This window comes from Neovison vison, chromosome 7 (assembly GCF_020171115.1).
Source record: "Neovison vison isolate M4711 chromosome 7, ASM_NN_V1, whole genome shotgun sequence".
NCBI lineage: Eukaryota > Metazoa > Chordata > Mammalia > Carnivora > Mustelidae > Neogale > Neogale vison.
In genome coordinates, this window is record NC_058097.1 from 10,848,480 (window position 1) to 10,867,612 (window position 19,133).

At 38.8% G+C, this 19,133-nt stretch overlaps 1 protein-coding gene across 2 annotated transcripts in view; it reads right to left on the reverse strand.

Moving 5' to 3' along the window:
- CNTNAP4 (contactin associated protein family member 4) overlaps positions 1–18,523 on the reverse strand; it is a 238,368-nt gene extending 219,845 nt beyond the window's left edge. For both annotated transcript variants that reach the window (XM_044255693.1, XM_044255692.1), the window contains exon 1: positions 18,224–18,523. In XM_044255693.1, coding sequence (XP_044111628.1) covers positions 18,224–18,308 — 85 coding nt within the window. In that variant the 5' untranslated portion in view covers positions 18,309–18,523. The remainder of the gene's footprint in view (positions 1–18,223) is intronic.
- Between the last annotated feature and the right edge of the window lie 610 nt (positions 18,524–19,133).

Consider the following 19,133-nt stretch of genomic DNA (forward strand, 5'->3'; position numbering starts at 1 on the left):
AACAATTCAACAGAATTCACTGCTGGCTTCCAAATCCTTAGATACAGCAAAAGAAGTGAGTTCACAATGACGTGGCATATCCAAAAATGTTTCAGTTAGCACCACCTAATGAACTGTACCATTTTTCTTCTCTCTCTCCCCCTTCCATTCTGAGAGCAGAGTCTATACATCTTTACAGGCCTATTTTCTAGTACACACTTCAACAGGGCAAGCACAGGGTAAATATTTAATTAAATTGAACATAACTTGAAGAGCATATTGTAAAATTTTAATCAACTTTTGCACTTCCATTTTATCTGTGTCCTCTTCTTACACATTAAGTGATGGATATACTTCGGGGCAAAATGTATTTGTCCCAAAGTATTTAAACAACTCCACCTGAATAGGCATTTAGCCTCTTACCATTAGAGGCAAATATTGAATCTCTACTATCTGAGCCAAGTGGGTGGGGCAGGGGCAGGTATTTGAGAGGGAGACAAGAAAACCTCCTAGTTATCAGTCACAGGGAAGAAGAACACTCCATGAAACCTTCAATTCAGGATATATTCTGGTTCCTGCCAAAAGTAAAAGACTTCATTAAAATGCGGCCATGCGTGACGCCAGAAAGTATTCTGTATGAGCCTTATCTCGGAAAGATTTTACTCAGTATGCCACCATGGCACGAATCTTTGTAAAATACTGCATTATACATATCACACACAATCTCAAGAAAATTTAAATATGATCTTTGTAGGCAGGCTGGAGAAGAGAATGGAAAAAGAAAAGAAACAAACATGAAGATAGTTAAAATTCCTTCATCGGGAAGAAAGCAGCTACACAGGAACTGCATATTATACTTTCTGGAACATAAACACATTTATAATAAAACCAAAGTGAAAACCGCCAGCCGGAATCGACCTCTCCTTGCTCTGAAGTATCTCTTGTGTTCTGTCTGTCAGGGTGTCCTGTCAGTCTTCCATGCTCACGCGGGACAAGTCTGCTGCCGCTCCTTATGGCCTCTGTCCCTCTCTGGGTTATTTCGTAGCTCTTATTACTTCTTATGTGGATTAATTCACCAGCTAAATATCTGTTTTCTATGTTTCCAGGTTAGATGCTATTGCCTTGCCTTTCCCTCGTTAATCCCATCTTTACACTGCCAAGAGTTACAAAATACACATCTAATCAATGTCGCACACGTGCAGCTAACACTTAGAATATTAAGATGACCTTAGAGATAAAATCCTTCGGACTTCCCAGGACTGCTTCATGACTATTTCTTTAGCTTTCTCTGCGGCCACTCCTCACCCTCAGCCAGTCCTGGATGGCTGATGATGCCTTCAGATGCTCCGTGCTTTTGTGGGGCTCATTCTCATTGGAGTGTGCTTGTCCCTTCTCTTCCCTCTTGGTTCTCCCATTCGTCCTTCGTGAAATAGCTCTCCCTGGTGCTCTGCCTATAACCACCCAAAAGTCTTGCCTCTCACACTGTGCTGTGCTCTTCTCTGGGACCAGAAAGTGACAAAGCTGAGCTTTAGGCCAAAACAGCAATGAGCCCATGGCCTGCAAGGACACTGGTCACCCTATCAGCACCCTGAACAGGGCTGTACATTCTGCTGTAAAGGAAAGCAAAACCTTAGGCATAAAATATGATTTCAAAAGCATTATGTATCTGGGAGTCAGAACTCCCATTCTCAGTTGTTGGCAAGAAGTTACTGATTGTGACCATTTTAACATTTCAAAACCACTGATGCTGAAGACATGTGTAATGACAGGTAGCATGCTAAATATTTGTTGAGTGAATAAATGAATAAAATGAGCAGGGTAAGGTGAAACCCCAAGAGGCCTCAGAAATTACAAGGGTGAGAAATGCTTTAATAGACTGAAGGAACAATCGTGTAACCCAGGGAAGAGTTATTGTATGAAACCAAACACATCCGGGGATTGTAAACATTATTTCACCAAGAATTTTTATAATATATTTAACTAGCATTTCTTTCTTAGGTATAATCCTCTGAATCATCAGTGCCAACTGAAAAATAACCAGGATCCCAAAGCATGCAATTTCAGGGTTCATTTAACATGGAACATATTCACCCAGTGTAATTTGTAGGGATAAATTCCCAAACTATCAACTCAAAGTCAGTAAGAAATACAAGAACTCATCTTTTGTCAATTCTAGTAGTATTACTGGTCATTTATTGATCTTCAAAGGACATGAGAGGAGGCACATGAGAGGTAAGCAAGGGTTTACCAAATAAATCAGAAGGCATTACATCAGGAATTTAGACTGAAGCAGAGTATGTATCACAGTCTGCCTTTCATTATACTGTAAGGCATATCTTTCTGTCTTCCCCATTTGGTTTTGGTTCCCTGAATGCAGGGAGTTATGATTTTATCCTACTATCCTGACTAGAACAAGAAAACTCATGGGGAGCTCTTTGAGAGTCTGAGTGGATGGATGGATAATTTGCTTGCCCAGCCTCTGAAATCTAGAAACCCTAGGGTAACTCTGATATTTGTTTTCCTGTGCATGACATCAGAAACTTGTTTAGAAATAAGCAGATACCTTGAAATGGCAACTGGGTAGACAGGCAGAGACTTACTCTGTTTCCATCTCTTGCTTTTAGAAGAACATATAGCTTAAGAAGCATCTATCGAATGTAAAGTACAAAATTGATCACAACTTTCAGTTCAAAACACTCCACTAAAAATGCACCATTTGGTTCTGGGCAACAACTGTGGCTTTTAATTTAAAAAAAATAGTTCATTCTAGGCGAAGCAATAAATTTCAACTCTAAGTTTAAACATTTGCTTGTACTATTTCACCTGGTATTTTGTCAAGCACATGAAATATGGGATTGAATACCTTTATTTTCAACAATATCCAATTAGTTCCAAGCTATGAAGGTATATTTGTGAGACACTGCCTTAAGTGCAGTCACAGAAGTCCACCTAACAAATGTATCGTACAAATTATAGGCCAATTAATTAATGCCTTATAAAACATTTTCCCTTAGTATTTTTTATTTGTGGAATCAGGAAGATAAGAAGGGAACCAGAATGCATCTCATCAATATAATTGTATCAAATAAAATATTATTAAAATGGGAGTCTCATTGCTTCGCTTGATAGAACAGATATTTAAAGGTGTGGTATGCTATGTGTACCAAGGGAGCAGGAAATTTCAAGAGCTTTGGGCATACTATAAAAAGAACTGGGCTAGATGAACAGGGGTCAGCAGTCAGAGAAAGAATGAAGCACAAAGTGCCCTTAATGCCTCTGATTTTTATCTTTTTTAGAAATGGGCTGGGACTAATGAGGATCGCCATTCAAAGACATATCAGATATTTCACAGAATCCTGTCTACTCCCTGGAAAACTGGGTCAAACATATGGGTGTCGGCCATTCAAAACTGGAAATCTGAAATGTTTTCTTTTTCATTTTGATCTTCATTAAATATGGGCTGCTCTCCCTGATTTCAGAGGGAAGAACAATATTGAGGAATACCAGTCTGTTTTTGTGAGATGTTGAAATTTTTCTCAGAAAGACAGAAGAAATCCTAAGTCTTTCTAAAGAAAGAGACAGAACTCTAAAGACATCAGAAGGATAACAAAGTCAGTATCAAGGGAGGAGTGAAATGGCAGGTAAGAGGCTCTTTCTGTAAACAGTGACTCATGCCTTCTGGAGAAAACACTAGGCTCCTGGTTACAACCAAAAACCTCCACCCGCAGCAGCCCTTCAGAGGCCAGGGGCATGGAGCTCCTGAGAGGGACACATGTCGGGATGATCGGTGGCACTGCTGAGGGCCGCCACAACGAGACAGCGGTGTGTATAACTGACAGGACCAATTGATGAGTGAGCAGGTTTCCTGCAGGGTGACAGATGCGTTTCTGAGATCTGTCAGACATGGCAATCTCTACCCACCTCCTCTGATCCATGCTTGAACAAATGATACCGCTAGAAGAGACAGAGAACCATCTTTAAGTGTTATAAATCCTTGAGCAGGAAAGGGAAGTGTGTAAGACAGCTATTCCTTTAAATTTCCTCCTTCCAAAAGAAATTTAGATTTTTGCCAAAGTGGGACAAAGACACTGAACAGTTTGTGACACTGACATTTGTAAATGGCTTCAGATACTGTGATCTTAGAGAATTATGAGAATCTGAAGATCGCCAGTACTAGTACAAGCAGATACTGGTAGACGAAGAGAATTTAAAAATAAATCAATGAACAATCAATTGGTTCAAAATAGAGGAACGTTTAAATAAGAGTGCATCCACTTGATAGATTATTACAAACCATTAAAAAAGATAAATACAAAGACTATTTAGCCACAAGAGAAATGCACTGGGGAGGATGGGAAAACACCCATAAGAGGAAAGACTGGGTGCGAACAGATGCTGTGTTAAGATTGAGTGAAATAATGTATGGCAAACATCTGCTCCAGTTCCCAATACTAGAGGGCATTCTACAAATTTAAAATTAGACAAATTTTAAATTGAATTTAAGGAAGTTATTAGAATCATGGTTGTTTGTTCATTTTATTTACGTCGTGTTTGTTTGTTTGTGACTAGACATAGAAGGATCACAGGATGAAAAGGGAGAGCCTGAGATTTGCAGACAGAAAGAGGAAAAGCACCAGAGAAAACAAACTGCAAAATCCACTTTGGAGAACGGGACACGAGAAACACACAGAGCAAATAGCTATGTAACTGCAGCTCGGCAACACGGAGGAGAAAGTAATTTGGAGGGGGATAGAATAACATTTATGATAAAAGCTGTGGGAGTGTGGGTGATAAATAAAGAGGTGATTTTTAATAAAGGGAACTAAATTATCACCTATACATCTCTAAGACTTGTTGGAAGGACGATTTAGAACAGAATAATGCTCACAAAGAAAATGATTTGCTTCGAAGTTATAAAACCATTGTGAAATGATGGGAAGGCAATCTTTGGTGTCATTAAGATGCACTCCTCTAAGAGATATCAGAAACTCTCAGGTGGAGACAGGTAGAGAGCACCAGGCGCAGACAAAAGGAAAGGAGAGACAGGACGGTGGTAGCTCCCAACCAGGCAGCAGGAGCTAATGGAGAAGCGCACTGGGTGTCATCCTAGCAACGCCATTGAAAAGGGAATCAAGTGGAAGACGATGTCACTCACCTGATACATTTCAATCAGTAAAAACAACGTATCTGCTGTTGAGCTTGCAAAAATTCTCCCAAATATCAAGAGATTTACTTTTTTCAGGCAGCTGAGACAGAGAGAGCACTCATTACACACTGAATTGTGCCCCCCCCACCTCAAAATTCATATATTGGAGCCTTAACCCTCAATGTGACTATATTTGGAGCCAAGATCCAGGGCCTTTAAGGAGGTAATTAAGGTTAAATGGGCTCATAAAAGTAGCGCCCATCAGCAGCACAGGCCCTCATCGTGGGACGGGACTGATGGGACTGGTGTCCTTATAGGAAGAGGAAAAGGCACGAGGGATCTCTCTCTGACTGATCACACACACAGAGGAAAGGCCATACAAGGACCCAGTAAAAGGGCGGCCATCTGCAAACCACGAGGAAAGTCCTCACCAGAAACCAACCCTGCCCGCGCTTCGATCTTTGAGTTCCAGCCTCCAGCACTGGGAGAAAACAAATTTCTGTTGTTTAAGCCTCCCAGCCTGTGGTATTTGTTACGGCAGCCGTCACAGACTAATACAACGCCCAAAGGGAATGGAGAAGGGAATGGGCAAGGAGAGGGATTTAATAGAGAAAGAAACAACACTGGCAGAATGCCCGGCTCACACAGTGTTGCAAGCTTGCAGAAAGGAGTTGGTTTTTCTTGGTCATTTGAGCTTTTTCAGTCCCTTCCGACCTGTTCTTGGAATTGTTGACTCAAGGAAGAAATTTAAACTGAGTGGGTAGGTCTCCGGTACCAAGGAGCAAGGGGAGTCAATGGACATTCAGAGTAGGATATTTTATGGTTATATATGCCGAGAGATGCTTGACATTTCATGCTGAAGAGGAAGGAAGAGCTTGTGAATAAAATGTAAGTGACAGAATCCTTAGAAGAAAGTAAGCATGTCACCTTATAATTGATCGTGCCAGAGACAGAACCTTGAGAAGAGGCGGTGTGGGTTCTAACACACAGGGGAGGTGATTTCAAAGGCTCATGGAGAAGATGAATGTGTTCCATCTCAAAGAGCAATGCCTTTACCATCACTGACATTGGGCCCAAGTCTTTAGCCCTATTCTTTCTTACTAGATGACTTTGGAAGTACCTCCTAAATTTCCACTTCCTAGTTTGTAAAATAATAATAGTAATGCCTGCCTCCACCACCTTAGAGTCTACAGAGCCCAACGCAAAAGGAATATTTGCCAATATGAATGATAACATATGTCAGCACACACGGAAAGCTATGAACTCTACAAATCTGGCAATGAAAATCACAAAGGTACACAATGAGGAATTAGAAACATGACAGGAATCTAAAAAGAGTAATGAAGAGTTACAGGAAATGAACAGAAAGAATATGTGTACAATTCAAAGAGGAAAAAAGAAGTTTGGAACTCACAAATGCTTATAAACGTAGCTACAGACAATGAAGAAAAGTGCTGCGTATGGTTGCAGGCGAGAGAAGCACCAGGAAGCTGTGGTTACACTCTTTATAAAGTTAGTGATGAAAATTTTAAAAATAGAGAACTAATTTTATTTTTCTTTTACCCTCCGTAAAGGAAAAAAAAATCTTTAAGTGGGAAAAAAGAAAATACAAGCCAACATAAAGGAACTGAAGACCAAGACAGATGAAGAAATCGAAGATTTCTTTCCAGAATGTGGGGACAAGATTTCAGCACAAGTTCCAAACTGGAGGAGATCATGTGGCAGCTTCAGAGATGGAGAGGCGCAAGGAGGGCCTGGACAGGGGCAGATGCACTTCCAGTTTAGGCTCATGATGTATTTTGTGTTTGCCTGTTCACTGAGGTCCTCAGTCCAAACATGATGGGAGATACCAGCCTATCAGATTATATTTGCTATACATAAGAAAGCGGGGAGGGAAGGAGGGAGGAGCAGGAGAGCCAATAAGAATCGGTTGGCCATGATAGTATGGATCCTAATGAATTACGTACGACAGACCAGAATAAAGTACTCAGCCTACCTAAATGAAATCTAATAGAGATAAATACAAAATCCAAAAAAAGGGTTTTTTTAAAAAAAAAAAGCAAAAATAAGTGGTCCCCTACCTAAAAATGACTTTTTTATCATTAAAATAATACACAGTGCTCCAGTTTATCTAGACTGATTCTGTTTATCTCCTCTCTTTTTGGTGTTTCAACTGGAAAAAAAAATTACAGATAAGCCACCATTTGGTATATTCTTTCCACATTTACTGAATATCCTCTTTTCTCTAGGCACTGTGCCAGGTGTTACAGACACAGAAATGATTAAAATAATACCTTCGCCTTTCAAAGACTTCACCGTTTTGTAAAGGAGACATATTCTCGAAAAATACAGTTTGAGAGTCTATGATCAGGGCAGGAACAGGCGAACACTTAGGGTGCTCTGGAGATTCTGCCAAGATGGTGACAGCTGAGATGGTTTGATCAGGAAAGGCTCCGCACAGGAAGGAGGTCAGGCTTGCTTTAGGTAGACGTTTTCCAGGAGGATTCAAGGGGAAGGGATTGATGGCCATCCGGCAAAAAGAACAGCGGATGTAAAGGCCAGACAATAGAGGCCAGAGGACAAGGGGAGGGGCAGCACTGTGAGAGAGACAAAGGTGGAGCCATCAGCAAATACAGAGGAGGAAAATACACCCTTGCTATGCTAATAAGGCTGAACTTATTACTGAAAGCACCTAACAATGAGATAGAGCTACAAGGCAGGAGTTACCTTCTTTTTAGATAAAACCTTAAAAACTGATGAAACATATCAATGCATTATGGCAGGCTCACCTAAAAATACAATAATACGTGTAGTATTTAAAAATCATGCATGATGTGAAATGGAAGGAATGGAAGTCACAGGAAGTCGTGAGGGAAGGAGACAGCTGCCGCGCCGGTCCTACCAGCCAAATCAACCCTGGCAATCCTGAAGATGACAGATGTCACAGCCCGATCATCCCTGTATCCAGAAGAAGGAAAAAAGGAAAATGATCAAGGCTCCATTCTGCTAACTCAGAAAATCAGAGAACTGCCAGCATCTTCTCTAGAGAATGTTTCAGTGATTAATACCACTACATATACTACATATACATTCTTTCCATGCTAAATAGTGTGTTGCAACTGTGTATCTAAATAGAGAGATGGAAAGAAACCATTCCATAGGCAAGCACATAGCAAGGCTTTCAAGAAACGAATGTGGTCATTTACAAAGCCACACCAGCAAATGGCTGTTTTATATGTCAAGCATAGCAAATCATTGTGATCATCGTTTTATTCTTAGTACCTAAAACTCCATATCAGATTTTTATGAGCCTACTTTTTCCATTTCTCTAATAGGTATTTGACTATGAAATATTTTATTTCACTGTCTTCTGTTTGGAGGTTAGGTCCTATAGGATGCTGTGAGTTTAGGAAACCAAATGCTATCTTCAGTGCTTGCTCATCGCTTTCTTAACCATATCCTGCTTCCTTTCCCAAAGCATCCTCCCTTTCGTTTGTATGAGGAAAGGCTACACATCTTATGATACTTAAAAGATTGTGCTATGACATTTTACAGGCACCTGACGTTTTCCTAACAGGATTACAACACAGTCTCCATGTTAAAGCACAACACTTCAAATAAGCACAGAAATCATACACACAATGGAACCAAAGAGCCTATCTGAGCAGCTTTATAACCTTGCACAGAATTCCCTCACCACCACTTAAGATAGAATTGTTTTTATTTCAGCAATGTTCATTTAATTAAGTCCTAAGCATCTAAAACATGGCAAATGTAAATATGTATTATAAATCCTTAATTATGAGGATCGCTAGCTTTCATGCAGCTTCCCGCCTTGGAATATCTATCTTGGAGATAGATTCTTTTTGTTCAATATCAGCCAAAATTGAGAGATAAAAGCAAATGATTGTGAACAATGTTAAACTCTGTTTATAATGCCCTTCTCTTGGTACCAGTGTCTTCACTGCATTGTCTTTGAGAGTTACATTCTGCTTCAATGTATCTAGCAGTGTTTAAGCCAAAATCTCTCCCCCATTTTCTGCCTTCATTGTCATGTTCAGAAAGATTAGCTAGAAGTTGAGTTAAATGCTGGGGTCCCTGAGATCTCCATGTCATATGCTAAAAACTAAAGCAGTTTGGGATCACAAAATGGCAATATTACCCCTCTGTTTGGAAGGAGTTTAAATTGAATTCAGAAAGACCTCTTGCTAAATTTTAATCCCACATACTGGTTGCTGGTTTTTTTTCATTTTATTTATTTATTTATTTATTTGACAGAGAGAGAGAGAGAGAGCGAGTGAGCGCACAAGCGGGGCAGTGGCAGGTAGAAGGAAAGGGAGAAGCAGGCTCCCCACAGAGCAGGGAGAGCCCAATGTGGGGCTCGATTCCAGGACTGTGGGATCATGACCTGAGCTGAAGGCAGTCGCTTAACCAACTGAGCCACCCAGGTGCCCCCATATACTGTTTTTTAAAACTATACCAGAGATTATTCTGGTATAGTAGCAACTAAGAAATAATCTTATTCTATATTCCAACACTACTTAATTAAAAATGTGCCACCCAGGGACAATGTTTTCCATTTCTCTGCCAATATGGACCGTTCCCAGTTTCCACCAACATATCTTCCAACATATGCATGGCAGTGTGTCACACACACACACACTATGATAATTTCATCTTAGCAACTCATTTCCCCTACAGACCAGTCTCAATTTAGCTCCTTCCTTCTCTTTGGCTATCTGCTGATCTGATTTTAAAAAGACAAACATGGGACACCTGGTTAGCACAGTTGGTTAAGCATCTGCCTTCGGCTCAGGTCATGATCCCAGAACCCTGGAATCGAGCCCTGTGTTGGGCTCCCTGCTCACTAGGGAGTTTGTTTCTCCCTCTGCCCCTCCTCCCTGCTCGTACTTGTTCTCTCCCTCTTTCAAATAAATAAAATCTTTAACTAAAAAATTGTTTAAAAAAAGACAGATACATATCATTATCTTTGAAAACTAAAGATGTCTTCAAGATAGATAGATATTCAATCTCTTACAGCACAACTATTAGCCCAGAGGGAAATTTAACTTTCTCAAATTTTCCCCAAAATCTCTCTCTTGGGTCTGATACAGCAAAGGTCAGGTTGATAGCAAACTGTGGGGCTCTCAGTTGTGAGCCATTCAGTTCAGATATCTATTCAGTGTCACCCAGGCATCTACCAACTCCAAAGCTTGTGACCAAGTCCAAAAAGAGTTTATCGGTGCCCTTATTCAAAGGGCATTTAAAAAAAAAATCTCTATATATAGGTTATAACTGCAGAGTACGTCAGTGATAAGATTATAGGTTATAGTTTGCTTTGAAACTATAAAATAAATGCAATTTAGGGAGGCAGGTGAATTTATATATTTACATGCTGTTTCTAAACTAATATCAACCTATGACCTCAGTTGTAAGTACCATAATTGCCAGTGGGGGAAAAAAAACGGTTACAGAAACAAATATGTCTTTTATGATTTAGAAGCACATAATATCTTATTCTAGAGCACTGCCAAGTAATGAGAGGTACTTAATAAAAAAAGTAATTAGAGTTATGGCCAACTGATACATATCATACCATTTTTTTCTTTTGTGATTTAAACACCTTAGAGGTAAATTTCATCACTGTTCTATTAAATACTTATAGCATTAAAAACTTTTATAGTTACTAATTTTAAACTACTTAAAATGTCAAATGCTTTCAAGCTTCACTCACTTTTCCAATTATTACATTGGAATGACTCATTAACTGTAACATAAACAGACTATTTTTACCTCCTGTTATGCTTTATCTTTGCTTTTATTACCAGAGTACCACTTTTCTGTGAACCATGACAAAAATTCATTGGAGGGGAAAAAAAACCCCAAACCAAACACATACTCTTCCTCTTCCAAATACCAATTTTCCTCAAAAGAATGAAAACAATGATACTTTGTAATAGATTTTACATGTACATTCCTTACCATTACATAATAGTGTACATGGTACATAATAGTTCATGTACCCGAACACCTTAGCAAGAACATTCTGACAAAAACTTTATTGTCCAGAAATCAACTGGGAAAAAAAATATCTTTACTTATGAAGTAGAGTATCAGATTTGGTCTTTACTACACGGACCTGGGGCAATCAGTTTGTAGAGGGTCTAAATTCAAAGACTAAAAACAAAGAAAGTTGGTTCTAGAAGTCAAATAAAAAATTACACATGCATACATACATACATACATACATGTATAACTACTCGAAGCACCGGAAACAGGAAACAACTACAGCTCTAGAACTCACCGAAGAAATTTGAGTGTTGAAATTTTAGTTTCCCCCAAAAAAGCAGTCAAAAAGATAATCCAATGGTCAGTGACACCTCCATTATTTAGAAGTACAATTTACTGTAATTTAGAGTTATGGGTAAACTATTAAGAAATTTTAAATATTTTTTAAACTCTCGAAGCCTTCAAATTACAATATTAATCTCCAAGGTAAAAATTTCATTTAAGACTATTTAGTTAATTGAGGCTTTTTGATGAATTCATTCTACCCTTAAGAAAGACTTTCTTAAAAAGTCCTTTCACATCAACTTCATGTGATGTGATGAGGATGGGGTATTATATGCAACTGCTGAATTGTTGAACTCTACATCTGAAACTAGGGATGGACTACATGTCAGCTAAATGAATTTCAAAAAAAGAATTTAACATATTCTTTGAATGCCAATGTAAGAAGGATATAAATATCTCAATTGTAAAAATAAATTACAACCTTGATTACCAGGAAAAAAAAAAAGGAAAGACTTTCAATATAGTCACATGTTCTCCTAAAGTTCCAAAGTTTTTGTCTGCATTTCGTTTGGGGCACTTTTTTCTCTTCCTGAGATTTTCCTTTTTATGTGACCTTAGCATTTAATCCTACAATTCGAGACCTGTTTTTAAAGATCTGCTTATTAAAGGGTATTTCTAAAAGTGTCTAAGTGAAATACCCATTAAAACAATTATCCATAAATTCTATGAGAATTCGCTCCACCACTGCCACAACACAGCTCATTTCACTACATGAATGTAGTTCATTCTTGAAACACGTCCTATTTTAAGCAAATACTCTGCGACAGGTCTCCCCTTCGCCATCATACTTGTCTTGAAAAACAGCAATGATTCTCAACAAATACTAAAAAGGTTATGGAGGACAAAATTCCTGAATCAATAAAAATTTTTAAAAATTAAGCTAAGCAGGAATTGAAATACCAGCCCACGGAAAAAAATCAGATCAAAGCCTGCGTTATTTAATATTTCACCAGAGATATTCACTACCTATCTAAATATGCGTATCTGGGGTGAACATAACAATGTTGGAAAAGCTTTCACTACTCTTTCCACTGATTTCAGGAGCTGGGTGGGTCTGTGAACTTTCAACACTAAGAAGGAAAGAAAGATTTTAAAAGGAGGCTGGAGGACTTAGATAAACTTACTAACTGGCAACCTAAAGGTTGTGGGATTCATCAGTTGACAATATTAAGGCCCTAGTACTGATTTATCTGAAGTAAAAGCCATTCAAATTCTAAATATGGTATCAACTTGAGAAATACAGATATTTATAAAGCAAAACTGATAATCTGTTGTAAAAAAAAAAAATTCAGAGCCATGTAATGGCAGGTATCCCTGACCTCATCATCTGTGTTCACAGTGGACAGTCATGAACCCCACTACAGTTCCTGCTGACACCCAGAAAATGTCACATTTCAGTGAGCTCTATGAGACAATCCTTGGCTGTCTCTGATTTGGAAGTTGGTTTTTTGATAAGACAGAAATCTTCATTAGAGCCGAGCCATTAAAATTAACAGAATTATGAAAAATAAAGTATGTTAACACATGGCCATTTACTTCGGGGAAAAAGTTACCATGGAATTTCGATGAAAAGAACTTGTAAAATGTTATATTCCATCATATTTTTAACTTAAACTTTAATAAACCCCACATTAAACAGGGCAGTGTAAATAAAATGAGGCCAATGATCAGTTCTTGGAAATGAAAAGGAAATACAATTCCAAATGGACAAGACATTTACATAAAAATTAATTATGTTGGCATGAGTAGGTGAAAGGCACCTGCCTAGTTATTATGAATTCTCAGTGGGCAGTGCTTAAATGAAAGTCTATTTTTTTAACTTATTCTAGAAAGTTTGCCAATTTCAGAGTTTGTAGGAAGCTGCTACTGTAAATGTCATAGGGATGAGAATACTCTTCCAGTAAGATCATCTCCCTCATACAATCAGTGATTCCAAATGCAGGTTTCTAATTAGTATGGAATGGGATAATTTACACTCATGAAAGTATAAAATAACAACAGAATTTTCATTTGAAATATCTGAGATGCAATTACTTACACACTTTATTGAACTTCTTATATTAACGGATTACTTAAGATTGAAGGTGCCCCTTTAGCAACCAAAACTGCTTAAGCTTTACAAATAGTTACAAGTAATTCACACCCACTGAAATAATATCTCTGAACAATAAAGTCTTTAAGAAGAAACATATGAGGAAGATACTGATTTGAAGGTCTCTTCTGTTATACCTCCTAGTAATTACTTTCAGTACCACAATTCCACAAGTATGTATTTCTGTGCTAAATAATTAAGACTAAATTTCATCATAGCAGTATAATTTATATATTACCCATGTATCACCATTATATTGTATGTTATTTAAATCCATGGGTGTTTTCCTATAAAAGCCAAATAGTAAAGAATATTATGAAGATCTTTATATCAAAAGAGGGAGATTATTTTAAGAAAATTTTGTTGATAAAATGCAAAATATAAAAATAATGCATACAAATTTTTGCCACACAGGTCTACTAATGACAGGAATGGACGACCGAAATTCAAATTTCATTTAATTTTTTTGTGCTGCAAAGAATTCTTTTAATTTTTTCCAAACATTTGTTAAAACTTTTTTTTCCAAACATTTAAAATTAGAAAAATGACTCTCAGCTCACCGGCTCTACAAAACAAGGCAATGGGCCATATGTGGCCAACCTCTGAGGTAAATATTGCATTATCTTACAACTGATGTTATGCAATTCTACTAACTGTTTTCCCTGAAGAGGTAAATTAACTCGATCTTGATATAAAGATTGGGTCCCTTAAAGGAACTGTTGATATCTGACACAATTTCCAAAATTTTAGAAGACAATAATGTTCATTACTAAGAGTGAGCCCTATGAGTGCTGTGAAAGTCCTATTTTTGAGCCCCATGTTAGGTATGAGTTGTGTCATCCCCAGAGCTGGAGACGGCCCTAATCGGAAATTATTTGGGATGCACGCAGTCGGAAGTGGGGAGAAGGCACTAAACTGAAGAAAACAAAGCAGTGTCTCTGTTAGAAAAGTAAGTCAAAGCCAAGCTCACCTGAATGTCCGAAGGTCACCTATTCATGCATTGTATCATATCATTATATTTCATCAGTACTCTACTATTACAGTCTGTTTTTTGCCATGGGCAGAAATTCTTGGGAGAAGGAGGAAAAGTAGGAAGCTTCAGGAAAGAATTGCAAGGTTGAGTTTTAACAATTCGGGAATCTGTCCAGTTGCATTTCACATTGGAGCCCAGACCCCACAAGAGTGATGATCCACTCAAGCATTTACCCTCATCTACTGCTGATTTTTAACATACCCTTCCCATGCTTCTGTCAGAGTAGATCTCAGATAAGCCTTTTTTTCAGTTAGATAAAAGAAAGAATTTAACTTCTAATTAAGTCATTCAAAAGCTACTTGGTGAGCATTAAATATTTTCAGAGTAAGACTCAGCAGGATGCCAGGAAGCCTTCATCACATGATCTGCGAGAGTAAAAATAACAGCAAGACTCTTACTTGCCTTAGTCCATACAACTGTTCCTTCTTTTGTGGTGGGTCAACTCTTCCCAAAACACCTTCATGTTGAGCAAGAAACCGTGGGTCCATAAGAGTAATTCTAAAAATAGAGATCTCCCTTCTCACAACTCAGGTCTCTTGGGAGCAAGTGAAGAAACCAACAACAGTCTGTACAACGCATCACAGAGCAAGCTCTTCCAGAAGGACCTGTCTCTAAACTTCCATGAAAGGAACACCTCAACATAACAGCACGTTTGTCTTGACCAGAACAAAGGGGAAAGACCTGGGGCTGGTTCACTGCTTTTGAAATGTCCAGTAGGGCGCTAGTCGACAAAGGATGGGGTCCATTCAACATATCTCATCTGTAGACAGGTGAGGAGTGGGCAGAGTCACCAAATATGAGTGAGCACATGCGTCTGGTGGTTTATACAGATTTATTTATGTATATATACATGCACATACACATGAACATGTATACAGACATGTGTTTATTTGCACAGAATCCTTCCAATGTAAAGTTACCATGTTGATTGATTTTGCTCAACTAACATTCAAATTACAGTGCACCTAATCCCTGAGCTGTTCCTGGTTTAGAGTGCTGTCCCATGAAAGCTTTCACACTGACAGCCTTGGGTAGTCTTGGGCTGACTCAGTGGAGAACAGATCTGCTCTTGGTGAATCAGCTGTAAATAAAGGGAGAAGGTCTTTGTATTCACCTAGGACACTGACCCTTAATTTTATTTATTTATATTCAGTTCTCCCTGACTTTAACATTGGTATTCAAGATTGATTCATGTTTTAATACAAAGTCTTGTCCAGAAGAATTATTGGTGTTACTGTAAGACTTTATAATGCTTATGCTGAAAAAATGAAAAATACAAAAAAATAAAAATACTTATGCTGGTTGATGGTCACTTGTCCATACATCAAATCCCAGCCTTGCTAGTAAACATATATACTTGTTCTTCCAAACAAGAGAAAACATATGAAGTGCCTTGTTAGTAAGTAGACCTTGCTTCCAACCAAAAATTAAAAATTAAAAAAAACCCACTAAGTGCTAAAGAATAAAACAAAAATTGGGAAATGAAATTTTTCTCATATGTATTATTGAAAAACATATGAAATGATGTTAACAAGAAATTATTAAATACAATTTTAGTTAGATGAGGGCACTTAATTGCATTTTTGACACTCTAACAACTGTCAACTCAATATATGGTAACTCAATATATGGTAACCAAGAACTCCAACTTCAATATTTAAATAATTCCTAGTAATTTAAAATTCTACAGGTTCTTATAAGTTTTTCAAGTATCTAGAAGAACATTAAACCACTTCACAAACAAACCAAAGCTGAGAGAATATAGAACCAGGGTTGAAATTTCAAGTATCAGCCAGAAGCCCAGCACTACTGAATACTCTGCTTTCCTCAGGTCTCAGCAGCTCCTCTGCCCTTCACTAAAAAGATCTGTTACAAACAAAAACTATTTAGTGTCTATCTGCCTTTTATTGGACTCCAAGCAAACAAACATAAACGACTATCAATCAAACAGATATCAATCATACTCATATATTATTAATCTAAATATAGGCAGTGCCTTGATAAGGCTTGACTGTGTCTAGGCCAGACTTCAGCTCTGCTTTTCTGAAGGGAAGGACGCTTCAAGTGATGTGCTTTCCATTGTAAGAGTGACCTCTAGTGCCTTCCTTTTTTGTTGAACTTCTGTAGTTGGACGATGAATTACTTAAGCCTTCTCAACAAAACTTTGTGTGCATGGGTGTGGTGTGTGTGTCTGTCTAGTTGTTGGGGTGTGGTGTGTGTGTCTGTCTAGTTGTTGTTTGTTTGTTGCAATGCTTGTCAAAAGCTACCATTACAGCCTTCCAAGATTCTGACCAGGTGGAAACAGGTAAATTTTCTTGTCTCATGGAATTCTTATACAACCAAATGAAAACCGAGTCTGAAACACAGTGCAGCATCTGGAGGGTGTTCTCTTCTTGCAGAGTGATGGATATACCACGCCAGTCTATGAGCTAATATGCATGAGAACCTGAAATCACAGGAGCCCGTGCGGTGTAAATGGACATCTGACTTGGGCCAGAGGTTCATTCATCATGTTTTTCCCACATCAAAGTGCTTTAGTGTGCTCAAGGGATGCACGGGAGCAAATGCCTGATTACTGGCTTATTTGTAGCCCCAAATCTAACCCTGGTTATACAGCAACAGCAACATCAATTCCTGAATAGGCCTCATAGCCCTTTCTGGAAAAGCAAATGAGCTTTTCTTTTTAAATCAGAGAAAGAGGTAAAAAGTTGAGTTTACAGGGCTTATTTATCATTCGTCAAGGAGGGGGGAACCTCCCATTTGGGGATTTTAACCCAAATACAACTTTTAAAACTTTTCCATCTCTAATAAAACATGGATGAAGGGAGTTCTGCCAAATTATATTGAATGATACTTAAATAAGAAATAAGGTCTTGCTAAATCTTCCCCGAATCAATTAACTGAGAACATCCAATCATAAATGCATAAAGTTAAAAATAATGCTTTTAAGAATTCATACTTTTGAAAAATCACGTAAACACTTTTCCTTAAGCAAAATGTAGGGATGAAGACCCCTCTTTCAAGAGTACTCAAATCTCATTCTTTAGGAGTGAGGGAACGATTCTTAATACTGGGGTTCACCTCTGCCCGTTTTGCTCCTGAATTCTGCAGTGCATTTCAGTTATTCTCAGTTATTTAAGGATGCAGTCAGCTATCAGTCTGTCAGTGCAAACTTCAGAAATCCAAGCTAATGCAGCATAAGGTAAAGTCTGCCAGTTGTTTTCCTGATACACATAATTCCAATAAAATTCAGTAATCCTTGAGGAGGAAGAAATGAAGACATTCACAGGCTATTCCCTGGTTAAGATGCTAATGTAATGTTTTACTAGAACTTGAGCTCTCTCAATGAATATTCAAAGACGGAAGGATAAGAGCCTGCTTATGGCCAAAAAAGAAAGCAAATGACACTTTGCATATTTTGACCAGATCAGGAGGAAAGACATGTGTAAAGCCAGTCATATTTGCAAGGTTTTTAAGGTTGGCTCATTTATAACAATATGCTTTGCAGCAATTTCAGTTCAAATAATAATGATTAAAAAAAACAGAATTAAAGTTTTGCAGAGAGCCCCCCCCACCACTACCACCCCTGCAAGTTTTAAATCATTTGCTGTATACTTACAGGAATTCCCAGCTATGACCCTGTTCCAATTTTGAGTAGATAACAGAAGTAGCGTCTTGAGGACAGCTCCGGTGATAGACCCCATGTTCACATTTGTTGGGTTCCCCCAAAAGATCCTGAGTGGCTCTCCCAGCGCTGTCTGGGTCTTCAGCACCTCTGGGTCTCTCAGTCGATCTCCTTCCTTCCCTCCTCTCTCTCTCTCTCTCTTTCTCTCTCTCTCACACACAGACACACACACACACACAGGCACACACACCCCCCACACACAGCCCTGACTCCTCAGTGAAAGGCTCCCAGCATCTTTCCTAACAAGCATCCACAGCAACGAGGCCACGCCCACTCCTCGCCGCGGCGGTCCCCGACTGTGGCCGCGGTCCCTCCTCCAAATTCACAGGGGCGCTCGGAGCCCACCGCGCGCTGCTGCGGCCGCTGTTGGAAGCTGCACCTGCCGGCGGGGCCTGCTGCTCCGGGGCCTCCTCGGGGCTCCCTCCCCGCCCCGCTATTCTCCAACAGTCCTTAACCCTTTCTCCCCCTCTGGAGATGTGGCTGGGGGAAGGGGTGAGGCGGTGGAGCCTCCCGATTTTCCGGAGGTCTTGCCTTTAGCGGAGCTAGTCAACACACTGAGCTCATTCCTGAATATCCGGGAGGGCGTCCAGGTAAAACTGCGTTATGTTTCAAAACAAAAGCATAAAAGAAGACAGAAATAACTAAGCCGTATTGGTAAACTGTAGCTAAAACTGTCCTCGGGGAAAATACTTGCTGTTGTTTTTCTCTGTTTATATAAAACTATCCTTTTCAGCAACGGTGCCAGGATTTTATTATGGAAATTCCTCCCAAGGAAACAGACATTCCTGTTTGGCAGATATTTAGAATCATCCGGTAATAGTCTGCAAGAAATTAACATGTCTTA